Source organism: Chiloscyllium plagiosum, chromosome 26 (assembly GCF_004010195.1).
Source record: "Chiloscyllium plagiosum isolate BGI_BamShark_2017 chromosome 26, ASM401019v2, whole genome shotgun sequence".
Lineage (NCBI taxonomy): Eukaryota > Metazoa > Chordata > Chondrichthyes > Orectolobiformes > Hemiscylliidae > Chiloscyllium > Chiloscyllium plagiosum.
Window position 1 is genome coordinate 49,092,616 of NC_057735.1, and position 15,570 is coordinate 49,108,185.

Sequence of the window (15,570 nt, forward strand, 5' to 3'; positions counted from 1 at the left end):
CCTTGTAAATCTTTTCTGAACCCTTTCAAGTTTCACAACGTCTTTCCGATAGGAAGGAGACCAGAATTGCACACAATAGTCCAACAGTGGCCTAACCAATGACCTGTACAGCCGCAACATGACCTCCCAAACTGCTTCCTCTGGCAACTCATTCCTTACATGCGCCACCCTGTTGAAAATGTTGCCCCAAAGGTCCTTTTTAAATCTTCCCCCTTTCAGTTTAAACCTATGCTCTCTAATTTTGGACATCCCTACCCTGGGAAAAAGACTTTGGCTATTCACCCTAAGTATGCCCCTCATGATTTTATAAATCTCTGTAAGGCCAGCCCTTGGCCTCTGATGCTCCAGGGAAAATTGCTGTTGTTCAGCTACAGGTCTTCTCACCAACGTTTAGATTAGATTACTGACAGTGTGCCCAACAAGTCCACACTGACCTGCCGAAGCGCAACCCCACCCATACCCCTCCATTTACCCCTTCACCTAACACTACAGCCAATTCACCTGACCTGCACATCTTTGGACTGTGGGAGGAAACCGGAGCACCCGGAGGAAACCCACGCAGACACAGGGAGAATGTGCAAACTCCACACAGTCAGTCGCCTGAGGCGGGAATTGAACCCTGGTCTCTGGCGCTGTGAGGCAACAGTGCCAATGTGTCACCGTGCCGCCCATGCCCACTATGCCATTCCAGTCTATCTGCTCAGTTCTTATTCCACTGAAGCCAGCTCTTTCCCAGTTGAATATCCTTATTCTTATTCTGAATTGTTCATTGTTCTTTTCCACCACCATCCAAAACTGTGTGATACAATCTCAGTGTCCCCCAGTAATGTCCCAATGATAAGTGTCCTACTGGCCCCACATCTTTCCCAATGAAACCAGCTCTAGCTGTGCTTCCTCTCCTGTTGGACTGGACACCCCTGAGCAGACTCCAAAAACTGCTGCCCCCTTTGCCCTTTACATTACTATATTTGGCGTTCTCCATTATAATTATTCTATAATTCTAAAACCTCTCTGTATTTCCATGTAGGTTTGTTCCTTCCCATCATTTGGTGGTCTCTCAACAACAAGGAGTCATGTAATTGTAGTCTTTTCTTGTTCCTTAGCTTAATCTAAATCAATCCTTACCTTGAACCCTCCAAGACCTAGTTTTTCTCCGGCACTGCAGGATTGTGTTCTTTTCTTTCATCTCCTATCCTTCCTAAACACCTTGTACCCAGGAATATCAAACATTTAATCTTCTTCTTCCTTGGGCAGATGTCTGTTATTGCCATGACGGATTTGCACATGGTCAGCAGTGTCCGTGACTCCCCAGTCTAAGGGGCCACACTCCATGTAGACACACACATGTACGGTAACCCTGGGTTAGACTGTTCCACCCTTTCCCTCAGGTCGACTTTTCTTTTAGATTACATTCCCTACAGTGTGGAAACAGGCCCTTCGGCCCAACTAGTCCACACCGACCCTCCAAAGAGCAACCCACCCAGACCCATTCCCCTACATTTACCCCTTACCTAACACTACAGGCAATTTAGCATGGCCAATTCACCTAACCTGCACATCTTTGGATTGTGGGAGGTAACCGGAGCACCCGGAGGAAACCCACGCAGACACGGGGAGAATGTGCAAACTCCACACAGACAGTCGCCTGAGTCGGGAATTGAACCCGGGTCTCTGGCGCTGTGAGGCAGCAGTGCTAACCACTGTGCCACCGTGCCGCCCATAATGTGACTTCAATGTGTCACTTATAATTCTCTATTCTGATGCTAACTAGGCCCTGTGCAAGGCATGCACTCAGAGTGTGGTACATGTACACACTGCCCACTTTGTCCACACTGGTCGTGCAAAAGATGTACAGGGTGCCTACAGGCTCTCTTACCCTTCTGTCTCCTCTCGGCGAAATGACTCTTCCTGTTGATCTACTGGCTGCTCCCGGGATTCCTGAAGATCTTGTTGGATCTGCTCCAGCTTTGTCTCCAACTCCTGATTGGTCACTTTGAGCATCTCAATCTCAGTGATGGCCTCTTTCTGTTTACTGCGCAGAGAGACAAGCTCCGCCTGTAACTGCCAGACAGGAACACACCAAAGGGTACACAGTCACTCACCAGTAATGAAGCAATCTCAATAGAAAATGGATTATCAGCTGTTTCCCTCATTCTAGATATAAATATATAGACTGATTCACTCTAACATTCACTCTGTTTCCTGATCTCCATTTCAAACTGTCCAAGTCTCTCTGTCTTACTTCAACTCCTTTAGTCTTTCTCGCTCTCTCTCTGTGAGCTGAATTAGACGGGGATTGGATCACAATGTGGTCTCGATTTGAGGTTGGAGTCTCAGAATGTCTGGTAGTGCCAGGGCACTCCCAATATTCCTGGGAATCAGCCAATTAATCTTCTAGGAACCCTGTCCAATCACACAGGGACCGCATGGGGAATTGGAAAGCCCATTGGGAGTTACTTTCTGTAACATTGCCGATTTGAGGCACAATGGACACAGAGAGGAAGACAGCTCCAAATAGAGGTCCTCTTGGCAGTACTTAGAAAAATAGAAACCCACAGAATGCCACAGTGGTACAGCCTTTGTTGTGATGGGAATATCCTTTCTTGGAATGATTGCTACTGCTCTTTGGGGACATTGTATCCAAGTGGCCAGAGCTGGGTGGAGTGATAGGTCCCGGTCTACACCTGAGAGGCCTCCTCATGATTATTAGATCAAAAGATTAACACTAAATTACAATAGAAATGGTTGATTAAATGACAAAGTGGCTTGATTTTTAAACAGTGTCTTAAAACTCAAGAGTCAGGATTTTTAGGAATGTTCTCTCAGAACTTGATAGCTGAAGGCAAAGCCAGCAGAGGAAGAGGGGGTTATTTTTGGAAATGCTGAAGAGGCCAGAGTAAGGCAGGCAGCTGCTTGCTGAGGCCTCTCTCCAATGAATGGACAATTGAGGGCCATGGGTGGGTTTAAAAAGAGAAAGCAGATCATTACCTCTTTTATAGGATGTGTCTCTCCTTCACTCCATAAAGGTTCTGCTCTTTCTTCGAAGACTGTATCTCCATCTTCAACGGTGCTCATGTCAACTTCCTGTCTGATGAGCCTTAACCTTTGTATCCCAGCATCCTCCTGGACCTGTAGTGGCAGTGGTTCTTCTTCAATTGAAATGATGCGGGCCACATGGCCTGGACTTCTCAAGTTCCTCTGAGGCCTGTTGAGTGGTTGCAAGGTGAAAAACAATGGAGCACTGCATTAATCTGAAGGTAGCCGCCAGAATTTCATGCTCTCTCTGAGAAAACAAGTTCCATAAGCGTGGGGTTTTTATGTTATTGAGAGTTTGACGATTTAAGAATGATCTGACTGGGGTATTGTGTTGTGAAGCTGAAGGCATGTACTATATCTTTAAGAGAAAGTGCAAGTTGTTTTGCACTGAGAGCTTGCAGGCACCCGTCATGTGACTGACTCGAAAATATGTAACATTTGGCTTTGGAACAAATACCTGACTTTTGGTTGCTATGTTTCACAACAGTTTGAATTTAACCACTCAGTTGAAATTATACCCCAGGATACTAAAACCCAATCGAATTGAATTTTTACTGTTTTGATAACATCAAACCAATGAGACACTCTGATGTTTAAGATATAAAGAAGCTGGCATTTTGAGAGTTAGCCCCAGAAAGTGACCAACTACCATCATCAGAGTATCTTCTAGCAAAACACTCTCTATCAAAGGTACCTTTTCAAATGGAATATCTTTGCTGCAAAAATCCAGGGAGATCCAGGGAGATCTGCAGCCAGAGGACGACTGACACCAGAGACAACAGCTACTGTAGGGTTTTGAAAATTAAGTTGAAGTAATTTTAGCAGGGGCATTTATGGGAACAGTGTATTGTTATAGAGTTGGAGGCAGATAGCAAGCAGTTAGGAGAAAGAAGGCCTAGAGTTGTAAATAATTGTTGTTTAATGTTCACTTTTAGAGCTAAAGAAGAAATGGATAGTTTTTCCTTAAATAGTGAAATTTGGGAGTACTCTGTCACTCATATTTTAAAAGATTATGAGGCGAGGTGAGCTTTTCTGGATGTTTGGTTTAATTAACAGAGGGGTTCACTGCTGTGTTGTAACAATAGATAGATGTTGAGAGGGAAAATGATACAAAGCTTTATGAGGCGAAACATAATGAAACACAAACCTAACACAATGGTTACAAGAGTCAATAGTTAGGAAACCTGCAGGGAATAACTCCCCTCCTGACTCCCCAAAGCCTGCCCACCATCTACAAGGCACAAGTCAGGAGGGTGATGGAATACTCCCCACTTACCCCTGGATGGGGGCAGCTCCAACAACACTCAAAAGGTTTGACGCCATCCAGGCCAAAGTAGCCCCCGCTTGATTGACACCACATCCACAAACATCCGCTCCCTCTACCACCGACGCTCAGTAACAGCAGTGTGTAAAATCTACAAGATGCACTGCAGAAACTCACTGAAGATCCTCACACAGCACCTTCCAAACCCACAACTACCTCCATCCAGAAGGACAAGGGCAGCAGATACATGGGAACACCACCCCCTGCAAACATCCCTCCAAGCCACTCACCATCCTGACTTGGAAATATGTCGCTGTTCCTTCAGTGTCTCTGGGTCAAAATCCAGGAATTGCCTCCCTCAGGGCATGGCGGGTCATCCTACAGCAGGGGGACTGCAGCGGTTCAAGGTGGCAGCTCACCACCACCTTCTCAAGGGGTAACTAGGGACGGGCAATAAATGCTGGGCCCAGCCAGTGACACACACATCGCATGAATAGATAAAAACGAGCCAGTGAAACCAGGATACACTTGCTCACATAAAGAGTAGTGAAAATCTAGAATCTCACGTCCTGAAACATGCTGCAAGAATGTGGGAAGAATTGGAGTCTGCACGACTGAGATTGGAATTTGTTTCTTTGGGTATTTCAGAATTTGCATCAATGGCAGGCAAATGCCAACAGGTGCAACTCAGGATGATCAAGTTGGATAGCAGAGAGGTTTGAGGGGCCGAATGACCTCTTTTTGTTCCCCAATGAATTTAAAACAGAACATGACAGCAGTTGGGCTTCCATGTATTGCAATTGCCATGTTTGGTTGTGAATGGGATAGGGCGGTTGGTGGTGGGACTGAAAGGTTTCAGAAGGCAGAGATCGCTCACTTACCACTCGGACGGTGTAAACCTCTGACTGGTGTCAGATCCCCACCTCTGCCTGGCCTCTTCCTGAAATGGAAAACTAATGACGATAAGAAATAAGCCAATGACCATTCACTCTCTGAAGACACAGTGCCCCTGGAGTTGATCTAGTCCATATGGCTCTTGTCTTATTCAGGCTCAAGAAGACTGAAGTCAAGTTCTCCACAAACAATACAGTTTAAATTGGAAGTTAATAGAAAAAGTGTCAATTGTTAGAGCTCTAGAAGCCTGATCCTTAAAGTTCATGACTCAGCACCGAGGTGACTCCAGCGTCAGCTCAAAACCCAGAGGTATAGCTCCTCCAGCTGGAAACACACGGCAAACATCCAGGAGGTCACATGTTGTATGGGATGTGCATTCAACAAGGCAGGAATGGCCTGCCTCTATCTGCTAGACTCATATCTAAATCTAACAGGAGTAAGGTAAAGACAGAAAGAAGAGCAGAATTCAGCTACCCAATTCTATTTGTTGACGTCTGTCTCAGATTTCTCACCAAATCCCACCTCATTCGTTGCCTAAATCCCCAAGTCAAGCCTAGGCTTATAATTCCTGAACTGTATTAGAGGGCGAGTCCTCTCAAGATCATTAATTATTCTCAAATTTTATTTCATATGGCCATCGAGTCATACAGCATGGAAACAGACCCTTCGGCCCAACTTGTCCATGCCGACCAGTTTTCTTAAGCTGAACTAGTCCCATTTGCCTGCATTTGGCCCATGTCGCTCCAAACATGTTCTATTCATGTATCTGACCAAATGCCTTTTAAATGTTGTAATTGTACCAGCCTCCACCACTTCTTCTGGCAGCTCATTCCAAACACACACCACTCTCTGTGTGAAAAGTTACCCCTCAGGTCTCTTTTATATCTTTCCCCTCTCACCCTAAACCTATGCCCCTCTAGTTTTGGACTCCCTTGCCCCAGGGAAAAGACCTTGGCTCTTCACCTAATCCATGACCCTCATGATTTCGTAAACCTCTATGAGGTCACCCCTCAGTCTCTGAATGTCCAGGGAAAATAGCCCCAGCCTATTCAGCATCTCCCTATAACTCAAACCTCCCAGAGCCAGCAAAATTCTTGTAAATCATTTCTGAAACCTTTCTAATTTAACAACATCCTTCCTATATATCGAAAGCCATCTCACTAGCTTCTTAACTCTGCTAAAGATCCTTCACTCAGCATCCCATTTCTAAAGGGAGAGACTATTGTCCCCAAAATCCACCCCGAGAGCTTCAAGTCTTCCTGTGAAGATTCTCCTCGGTAATGCTCCCCTCAATCACTTGAGACAATTCCTCTTGAACCATCACTCAGCCATTAAGCTCCTTCTTTCTAAGATGTTCTGCATCTATGGTGTTCTAGTCACCCTTTTGTTACTGGGACATATTTAAGCCGAACAGCAGGCTGCATTTCTCCTTAAGCTGGCAGAATGTTAGATCTCGTATTTAAAAATCACCCTTTAAATTGAAAGCTGTGTGTTTATATTAACGTTACATTTTCAGGGAAAAAGCAAAACAGGTTTGAATGAAATGTCGCCAACAGGTGATTGTATCTGAAGCCAAATTCGAAGCAAACACTAAGCAACACAAATGACCGATTGAGAATGACGTCTCCATCACACTCACTGGTTCCTGTACATGGGAGAAGGAGGACGCCATTTCATCCACACGCTCGTTCTGTCATCCAATCAGATCATGACTGATCTGTGACCTAAGTCCACTTGCCCACCTTTGTCCCATATCCCTTGTATTTCAATCAATCTATCCTTAGTAGCCACACACGCAGACGACAAGCAACATGAATTCGACTGGGACAACACTACCATTATAGGGCAAACCAGACAGAGAACAGCCAGGGAATTCCTAGAGGCATGGCACTCATCCACAAACTCCATCAACAAACACATCGCCCTGGACCCAATATACCAACCACTACAGCGGACAGCTGAAACTGACAACCGGAAGCGGCAGGGACAGACCACTATAAACACCGGAGGAAACATCAAAGAAGCGCTTCGCAGGAGGCTCCCAAGCACTGATGATGTCGCCTAGCCAGGGGACGAAACGTTTGCAACAAAAACTTCCAGCTCGGTGAACAGAACCACAGCAACGAGCACCCGAGCTACAAATCTTCACACAAACTTTGATCAATCAATCTATCTATGACAGATTTAAAATTAAACCAATAACCTTGAATCAATTGTCGCTTGCAAAAGAAAGTGCCAAATGTTTCCCAGGTTTTGTATCTATAAGTGTTTCCTAACTTCACTCCTGAAAGACCTGGTGCTAACATTCCGAATGTGTCCCCTAATCCCAGACTCAAATGGTTTCTCTTTAGGGACCCTGTTAGATCCTTCACATAAATTGCAAACCTCCCTCCAATCACCATTTAACTTTCTAAATTCCAGGGAATATAACCCCAGTTTGTGTAATCTCTCCTTGAAGTTTAACCTTTGGACTTCAGATATCAGTTGGGTAAATGTTTGCTATCTATCCTCCTAGTCTAATGGATGCTTCCTAAAGTGTGATGCCCAGAACCGAACTCAGTATTCCAGATTAGATACATCCAGGGCTTTGCATAATTGGAACAGTGCATCTCGTAGACTAGTATACATGCGGGTAAATGTTAAAGCCAGACTTTGGAATTATTTTGTATAGCTTTCCTTGATCTTCCACAGTTTGCAGCTTCTTACCATTTTTGAAAAAACCCTGGAAAATCCTTTTCTGATCCAAATTGTTTGACAACAGTTTTGCCTACTCACAAACCTACAAATAGGTTTTACACACACAAACCGTCTCATTTATAGATGGTTTTCTATCCCATCATCCAAGTCATGAGTGATTATAGTTAATAATGGAGGTCCAAGTAAAATCCTCATCACATTTCACTGCACTGTTTACTGCCCATACTCTCTGTATGAAGCGGAGAAAGTGAGGTCTGCAGATGCTGGAGATCAAAGTTGAAACTTTATTGCTGGAACAGCACAGCAGGTCAGGCAGCATCCAGGGAACAGGAGATTCGACGTTTCGGGCACAGGCCCTTCTTCAGGATTCCTGAAGAAGGGCCTGTGCCCGAAACGTCGAATCTCCTGTTCCCTGGATGCTGCCTGACCTGCTGTGCTGTTCCAGCAATAAAGTTTCATCCCTGTATGAAGCACCAACGATAATGTTCTAACCAGGTCAATAATGGCTCTCCAGTTTATAAGCTTCACCTTTAGATATCATTCACCTTCTGGAAAATTGACCAAGTGCTTTGGAAGTCCATTGAATTGTTCAATGATTTTGACGCAGTCTATTTACATAATTAGCCACAGGGTGCCCATTCCTCATTACCTGTGGATCGACTTCAGTGACGTACAGTCCATCATTGCTGGGAGGTTGCTCCCGCTCTCTGGAATAAATACATGATTGTTATTGTTAGATATGCTCACTCACTGGCACCTCAATCACATATGCCAGACCAAATCCCATTGTCCTATTGTTTAGCAGGAATTTGCTGGGTTAGTAACTGCAGTGGCTCACTGAACAGAGTAGTGAGGCTATGCTGCATGTTCACACTGTCCCAGTGTACACAATGTGGACATGGCACATTGGGTGTATACACACTCTCTTACCCTTCTGTCTCCACTCGGCGAGCTGCTTCCTGCTGTTGATCCAATAGCTGATCCTGGGCTTCCTGAAGATCCTGTTGGATCTGTTCCAGCCTCGTCTCCAGCTCCTGATTGGTCACTTTGAGCATCTCAGTTTCAGTGATGGCCTCATTCTCCTTATTGCGCAGGGAGGCAAGTTCTGCCTGTAACTGGGAGACGGGAAATGCATGCATGGGATAATCAGCTTAGGGATGACTACACATTTCCTTCAATATAGAGATGGTACAATGGCTTCTGATGAGTGAATCCCATCATTCCCATTGTTTCAGTAATTGGCCTGGATCTGTCATTCCCTCTCCTTATAACAGAGGATTGCTGCTATCTGCCAAATATTACAGTTAACACTATAAATTACCTTCTGTTCCACTTTGGTATACCTGAAACTGTTACTTTAGTTTCCCTTTATCTAAATTGTCTCTTTTCTGTGTCTTCTAAGAACATTAGAAACAGGAGCAGGAGATGTGGTTCCTAAGGTATGGCCACAAAACGACATGACCCACTCTCACTAGTATCCTTACATACAGATAAGGAAGGACACCACTTCGACTGGGACAACATATCCATCCTAGCACAAGCCAAACAGAGATACACACGAGAATTCCTAGAATTGGAACTGTTCCAACTGGAACTCTATCAACAAATACATTGGCTTGGATCCCATTTACCACCTTCTGAGAAAAAGAACAGGAAATGACATCACCACAGGAAATGATATCACCAACCCAAGGAAACTCAAGCACATAAATAGAAAATGGGCCATATCACCAGTGCTTCATCCAGAGGCTCACTGAAGATGTTACTTAGTATGGTGATGAAACATCTGAAAATGAACCTTCCAGCTCAGTGAACAAACCCACATACAGAGCCTCAACCTGAGCTACAAGTCTTCTCAAAACTCGATGATCTGTACAACCCATACATGAACATAATCAATGGCTCAACCTCCATTCCTCCTTGGGGACCAGAGTTCCAAACATTATTGACCTTCAGAGATAATATTTAACCCCTTAACTGTCTTAAATTGGAGACCTGTTATTAAACAGTCTCTCAGTTCGAAATCATCCCCATCCACTTGGCATCTACCTTGTCAAGCCCCACCATCATCTCTACAATCGAATACAATGCCTTCTCATTTTTCTAATCACTCATGGGTAGGGAAAAAGAAACATCTATATAATCTTTCCTCAAAAAACATCCGTTCCAGGCCAGGAATCAGCCTGTTGAACTTTCTTTGACCTGCTTCTAATGCAAGTATATCCCTCTTAAATAAGCAAACCAAAGCTGTCCTCCGTACTCCAGCATTGATGTCCTAGAGATTGTAACAAGACCTCACCATTTTTTTTGCTTCATCTCTCTTGAACTGAAGGCCCCCATCCTGTTTGCCTGAATTAGTTGCTGGACTAGCAGGTTAGATTATTGTGATTGGTGTTAAAGGACACCCAGGTCTCTCTGTACCACACTACGTTACAGTCACCTTCCACTTAAGTAATTTTCTGCTCCTCTATTCTTCTTGCAAAGAGGTGCATCTTCCTGCCACTTTTATTTTCATCCACTTGCCCAATCCATCAATGTCCCTTTACAGATTTTTTACATCCTCCTCATATCTTACTCTTCCCCCTATCTTTAGCTCATCAGCTGTGATACAATCAGCCCCTTCACCCAACTCATTACGGTAAATCAGAAATAGTTGAGTTCCCAGCACAGATCCACATGGCACTCTATCGGTTACACTTTGCCAACCTGATAAAGATTCATTTATGCCAACCCCATTTGCTGTTATTGAACCAATCTCAGTGCACCCTGATATATTGCCCCAATCACCATGACCTTGTGCAGTAACATTTCATGTATTACATTTGATCTTTAACCAGTGGCTTGACCACAGCAGATATCTCTGATCTTACATGAGTACAACAGGAAGCTGGCTATAACCCTGTTCACCTGAATTTTTCAGCTATCGTAAACAATTCCTACCCATCTGTACAAACCAAGGCGCAGTAATGCACAATGTCCTTGTCAGCAGGAAAGAAGAAAGAGATGCTTTGTGCAATCCTCCTGAGCTTAGGGATGTGCAGAGAAGGCAGGAACATGGGGTTGAGGCCACAGACTGTTCCTGAATAGCTGCAGTTTCAACAGAATCCCCAAAGCTCAAACCCCTCAAACACAAAGCAGCATTTTATCTCTTCACCTATCCACCAGTCACAGCAGAGTGTACCAGCTACTAGAGGTGCAGAAATTCACCAAAGATCCTCAGACAGCTCCTTCCAAACCCACAACCACCTACCTCTAGATGAACAAGGGCAGACAAGGGAACACCACCCCCTGCAAATTCCCCTCCAAGCCACACATCATCGTGACTTGGAAATATATCCTTCACTGTCACTTGATCAAAACTTGGAATTCCCTCCCTAAGGGCATTGTGTGTCTGCACATGGACTTGCAGTGATCAGTTATGACCTTAATGAATGGGGAATCAGACAAGAGGGGCCAAATGACCTATTTCTAATTTATTGTATTGGCCTGATCCAGCAAAGCTGCTGTTTCCCGTTCAGCTGCCCATGGGTCTTTCTGGATGTAGGTTTGCTCACTGAGCTGGAAGGTTCATTTTCAGACGTTTCATCACCATCCTCATTAACATCATCATTGACCCTCCGGATGAAGTGTAGCCTATTTTCTATTTATATGCTTGGGTTTCCTTGGGTTTCCACTGATGATGGAAACCCAAGAAGCAAACCTACATCGAGAACCTCAACCTGGGCAACATGTCTTCTCAAAACTCACTCTGAGTCTTTCACCCATCCCATGGTCTTCCCTTCAGGTTTTACACCCGTTTCCAGTTTATCAGTTTCCCATCTCCAGGAAGGGGAATCCAGGCTGTATGCGGAGGGTGCTATTTAGCATTAACACCAGGAGAACCGCTCTGGCTTACCTGTGCCTGCGTTTGGACCAGATGTTTCACTTGCTCCTCTTTGCTGTCCAACTCCTTTTGCAAGTCCTGGCTCTGAGCGTGGAGCTTCACAGTATTCTAAACACAGAGAGAGAGAGAGAACACAAGTCATCCTGGAAAGCGCATGCTGCCTGTGTACCCTGGGGGAGTGGAATGGGTATCCTGCCGGACCCAAACTCCAGACAGAGGGAACTCTTCTCCCACTTTAGCAGTTTGATAATTTGACAACAATTCTGGAAATCAAGCTGTGACCAGCAAAGGCAGCAATGAAGCTGTCAATCTGATGGAACCCCCCAATGGAATCACTGATATCCCAGTGATGTTAACTCCATAGGCTGACAACCTCTTCAAAATCAAGAGGGATACTATAAAAATCACAAGGTTTATATTTCAAACATAAGCCCATATAGTTGTTTTATAAACTTCAGTAGTGGCCTCTAACAGTCGGATCTTTACAAAAGCTTGATAATTACATCTGAAAGTGTTTTACAAAAAAAAATCCTAGAATGTGTTTAAGAATGGTCTGCTCTCTCACAGTCACTGGCTGCAAAAGAACAAAGAACAAAGAAACTTCACAGCCCAGGAACAGGCCCTTCGGCCCTCCAAGCCTGAGCTGATCCAAATCCACCGTCTAAAACTGTCGCCCAATTCCTAAGCATCTGTATCCCTCTGCTCCCCACCGAACCATGCATCTGTCCAGACACATCTTAAATGAATCTACCGTGCCTGCCTCTACCACCTCTTATGGCAACGTTCCACGTACCTACCACCCTCTGTGTAAAGTACTTGCCACGTGTATCCCCCTTAAACTTTCCACCTCTCACCATGAAAGCATGACCTCTCGTTATTGAATGCTGCACCCTGGGAAAAAGCTTATCTCTATCTTCCCTGTCCGTACCAACTTATCTCTATCTACCCTGTCTGTACAAACTTATCTCTATCTACCTGTCTATACCAACGTATCTCTACCTACCCTGTCTGCACCAACTTATCTCTATCTACCCTGTCTGTACCAGCTTATCTCTATCTATCCTGTTGATACTAACTTATCTCTATCTACCTTGTCTATACCAACATATCTCTATCTACAATGTCTGTACCAACTTATCTTTATCTACCTTGTCTACACCAGCTTATCTCTATCTATCCTGTCTGTACCAGCTTATTTCTATCTATCCAGACTGTACTAACTTATCTCTATCTACCCTGTCTGTACCAGCTGATCACTATCTACCCTGTCTATACCAACTTATCTCGATCTACCCTGTCTATACCATCTTATCTCTATCTACCCTGTCTGTACCAGCTTATTTCTATCTACCCAGACTGTACTAACTTATCTCTATCTGCCCTGTCTATACCATCTTATCACTATCTACCCTGTCTGTACCAGATTACCTCTATCTATCCTGTTGATACTAACTTATCTCTATCTACCTTGTCTATACCAACATATCTCTATCTACAATGTCTGTACCAACTTATCTTTATCTACCTTGTCTACACCAGCTTATCTCTATCTACCCTGTCTGTACCAGCTTATCTCTATCTACCCTGTCTGTACCAGCTTATCTCTACCTATCTTGTCTATACCAACATATCTCTATCTACAATGTCTGTACCAACTTATCTTTATCTACCTTGTCTACACCAGCTTATCTCTATCTGCCCTGTCTGTACCAACTTATCTCCATCTACCCTGTCTGAACCAACTTATCTCTATCTACCATGTCTATACCAACTTATCTCTAACTATCCTGTCTATAGCAGTTTATTTCTATCTGCCCTATCTAAACCAGCTTTTCTCTATCTACCTGATCTATACTAACTTATCTCTATCTACCCTGTCTATACCAACGTTTCTCTATCTACCTTGTCTATAGCAACTTATCTCTATCTACCCTGTCTGTACCAGATTATCTCTATCTACCCTGACTGTACCAGATTATCTCTATCTACCCAGACTGTACCAGCTTATCTCAATCTGCCCTGTCTGTACCAATTTATCTATATCTACCTTGTCTATAGTTAAAAATCACACAACACCAGGTTATAGTCCAACAGGTTTAATTGGAAGCACTAGCTTTCGGAGCGACGCGCCTGAATCACCTGATGAAGGAACGTCGCTCCGAAAGCTAGTGCTTCCAATTAAACCTGTGGGACAAAAACCTGGTGTTGTGTCATTTTTAACTTTATACACCCCAGTCCAACACCAGCATCTCCAAATTAAACCCTGTCGAAAGAAGTTTATCTCTATCTACCCTGTCTGTACCAGCTTATCTCTATCTACCTCGTCTGTACCAACGTATCTCTATCTACCCTGTCTGTACCAACGTATCTCTATCTACCCTGTCTGTACCAGCTTATCTCTATCTACCTTGTCTGTACCAACGTATCTCTATCTACCCTGTCTGTACCAACGTATCTCTATCTACCCTGTCTGTACCAACGTATCTCTATCTACCCTGTCTGTACCAACGTATCTCTATCTACCCTGTCTGTACCAACGTATCTCTATCTACCCTGTCTGTACCAACGTATCTCTATCTACCCTGTCTGTACCAACGTATCTCTATCTACCCTGTCTGTACCAACGTATCTCTATCTACCCTGTCTGTACCAACGTATCTCTATCTACCCTGTCTGTACCAACGTATCTCTATCTACCCTGTCTGTACCAACGTATCTCTATCTACCCTGTCTGTACCAACGTATCTCTATCTACCCTGTCTGTACCAACGTATCTCTATCTACCCTGTCTGTACCAACGTATCTCTATCTACCCTGTCTGTACCAACGTATCTCTATCTACCCTGTCTGTACCAACGTATCTCTATCTACCCTGTCTGTACCAACGTATCTCTATCTACCCTGTCTGTACCAACGTATCTCTATCTACCCTGTCTGTACCAACGTATCTCTATCTACCCTGTCTGTACCAACGTATCTCTATCTACCCTGTCTGTACCAACGTATCTCTATCTACCCTGTCTGTACCAACGTATCTCTATCTACCCTGTCTGTACCAACGTATCTCTATCTACCCTGTCTGTACCAACGTATCTCTATCTACCCTGTCTGTACCAACGTATCTCTATCTACCCTGTCTGTACCAACGTATCTCTATCTACCCTGTCTGTACCAACGTATCTCTATCTACCCTGTCTGTACCAACGTATCTCTATCTACCCTGTCTGTACCAACGTATCTCTATCTACCCTGTCTGTACCAACGTATCTCTATCTACCCTGTCTGTACCAACGTATCTCTATCTACCCTGTCTGTACCAACGTATCTCTATCTACCCTGTCTGTACCAACGTATCTCTATCTACCCTGTCTGTACCAACGTATCTCTATCTACCCTGTCTGTACCAACGTATCTCTATCTACCCTGTCTGTACCAACGTATCTCTATCTACCCTGTCTGTACCAACTTATCTCTATCTACCCTGTCTGTACCAACTTATCTCTATCGACCCTGTCTGTACCAACTCATCTCTATCTACCCTGTCTATACCAACTTATCTCTATCTACCCTTCTGTACCAACTTATCTCTATCTACCTTGTGTATCCCAACTTATCTCTATCTCCCTGTCTATAACAGCTTATCTCTATCTACCCTGTCTGTACCAACTTATCTCTATCTACCTAATCTATACTAACTTATCTCTATCTACCCTGTCTGTCCTAACTTATCTCTATCCACCCTATCGGTACCAGTTTATCTCTATCCACATTGTCTATACCAGCTTATCTCTATCTA

General features: G+C 44.1%; 2 protein-coding genes across 3 annotated transcripts in view; one reads left to right on the top strand and one right to left on the bottom strand.

Moving 5' to 3' along the window:
* Positions 1-11,897, bottom strand: part of LOC122563002 (trichohyalin-like) — a 17,921-nt gene extending 6,024 nt beyond the window's left edge. Inside the window, exons 1-6 of one of the 2 annotated variants that reach the window (XM_043716299.1) lie at positions 11,787-11,897; positions 8,822-9,006; positions 8,541-8,598; positions 5,182-5,240; positions 2,989-3,205; positions 1,877-2,055 (exon numbers count right to left, since the gene is read on the bottom strand). In XM_043716299.1, the coding sequence (XP_043572234.1) occupies positions 1,877-2,055; positions 2,989-3,205; positions 5,182-5,240; positions 8,541-8,598; positions 8,822-8,946 (638 nt within the window). In that variant the 5' untranslated portion in view covers positions 8,947-9,006; positions 11,787-11,897. Of the gene's footprint in view, positions 1-1,876; positions 2,062-2,988; positions 3,206-5,181; positions 5,241-8,540; positions 8,599-8,821; positions 9,007-11,786 lie in introns of both variants that reach the window. The other variant, XM_043716298.1, reaches the window with a different exon arrangement.
* LOC122562951 (EF-hand calcium-binding domain-containing protein 4B-like) overlaps positions 9,317-15,570 on the top strand; it is a 23,001-nt gene continuing 16,747 nt past the window's right edge. Inside the window, exon 1 of the mRNA XM_043716253.1 lies at positions 9,317-9,330. Coding sequence (XP_043572188.1) covers positions 9,317-9,330 — 14 coding nt within the window. The remainder of the gene's footprint in view (positions 9,331-15,570) is intronic.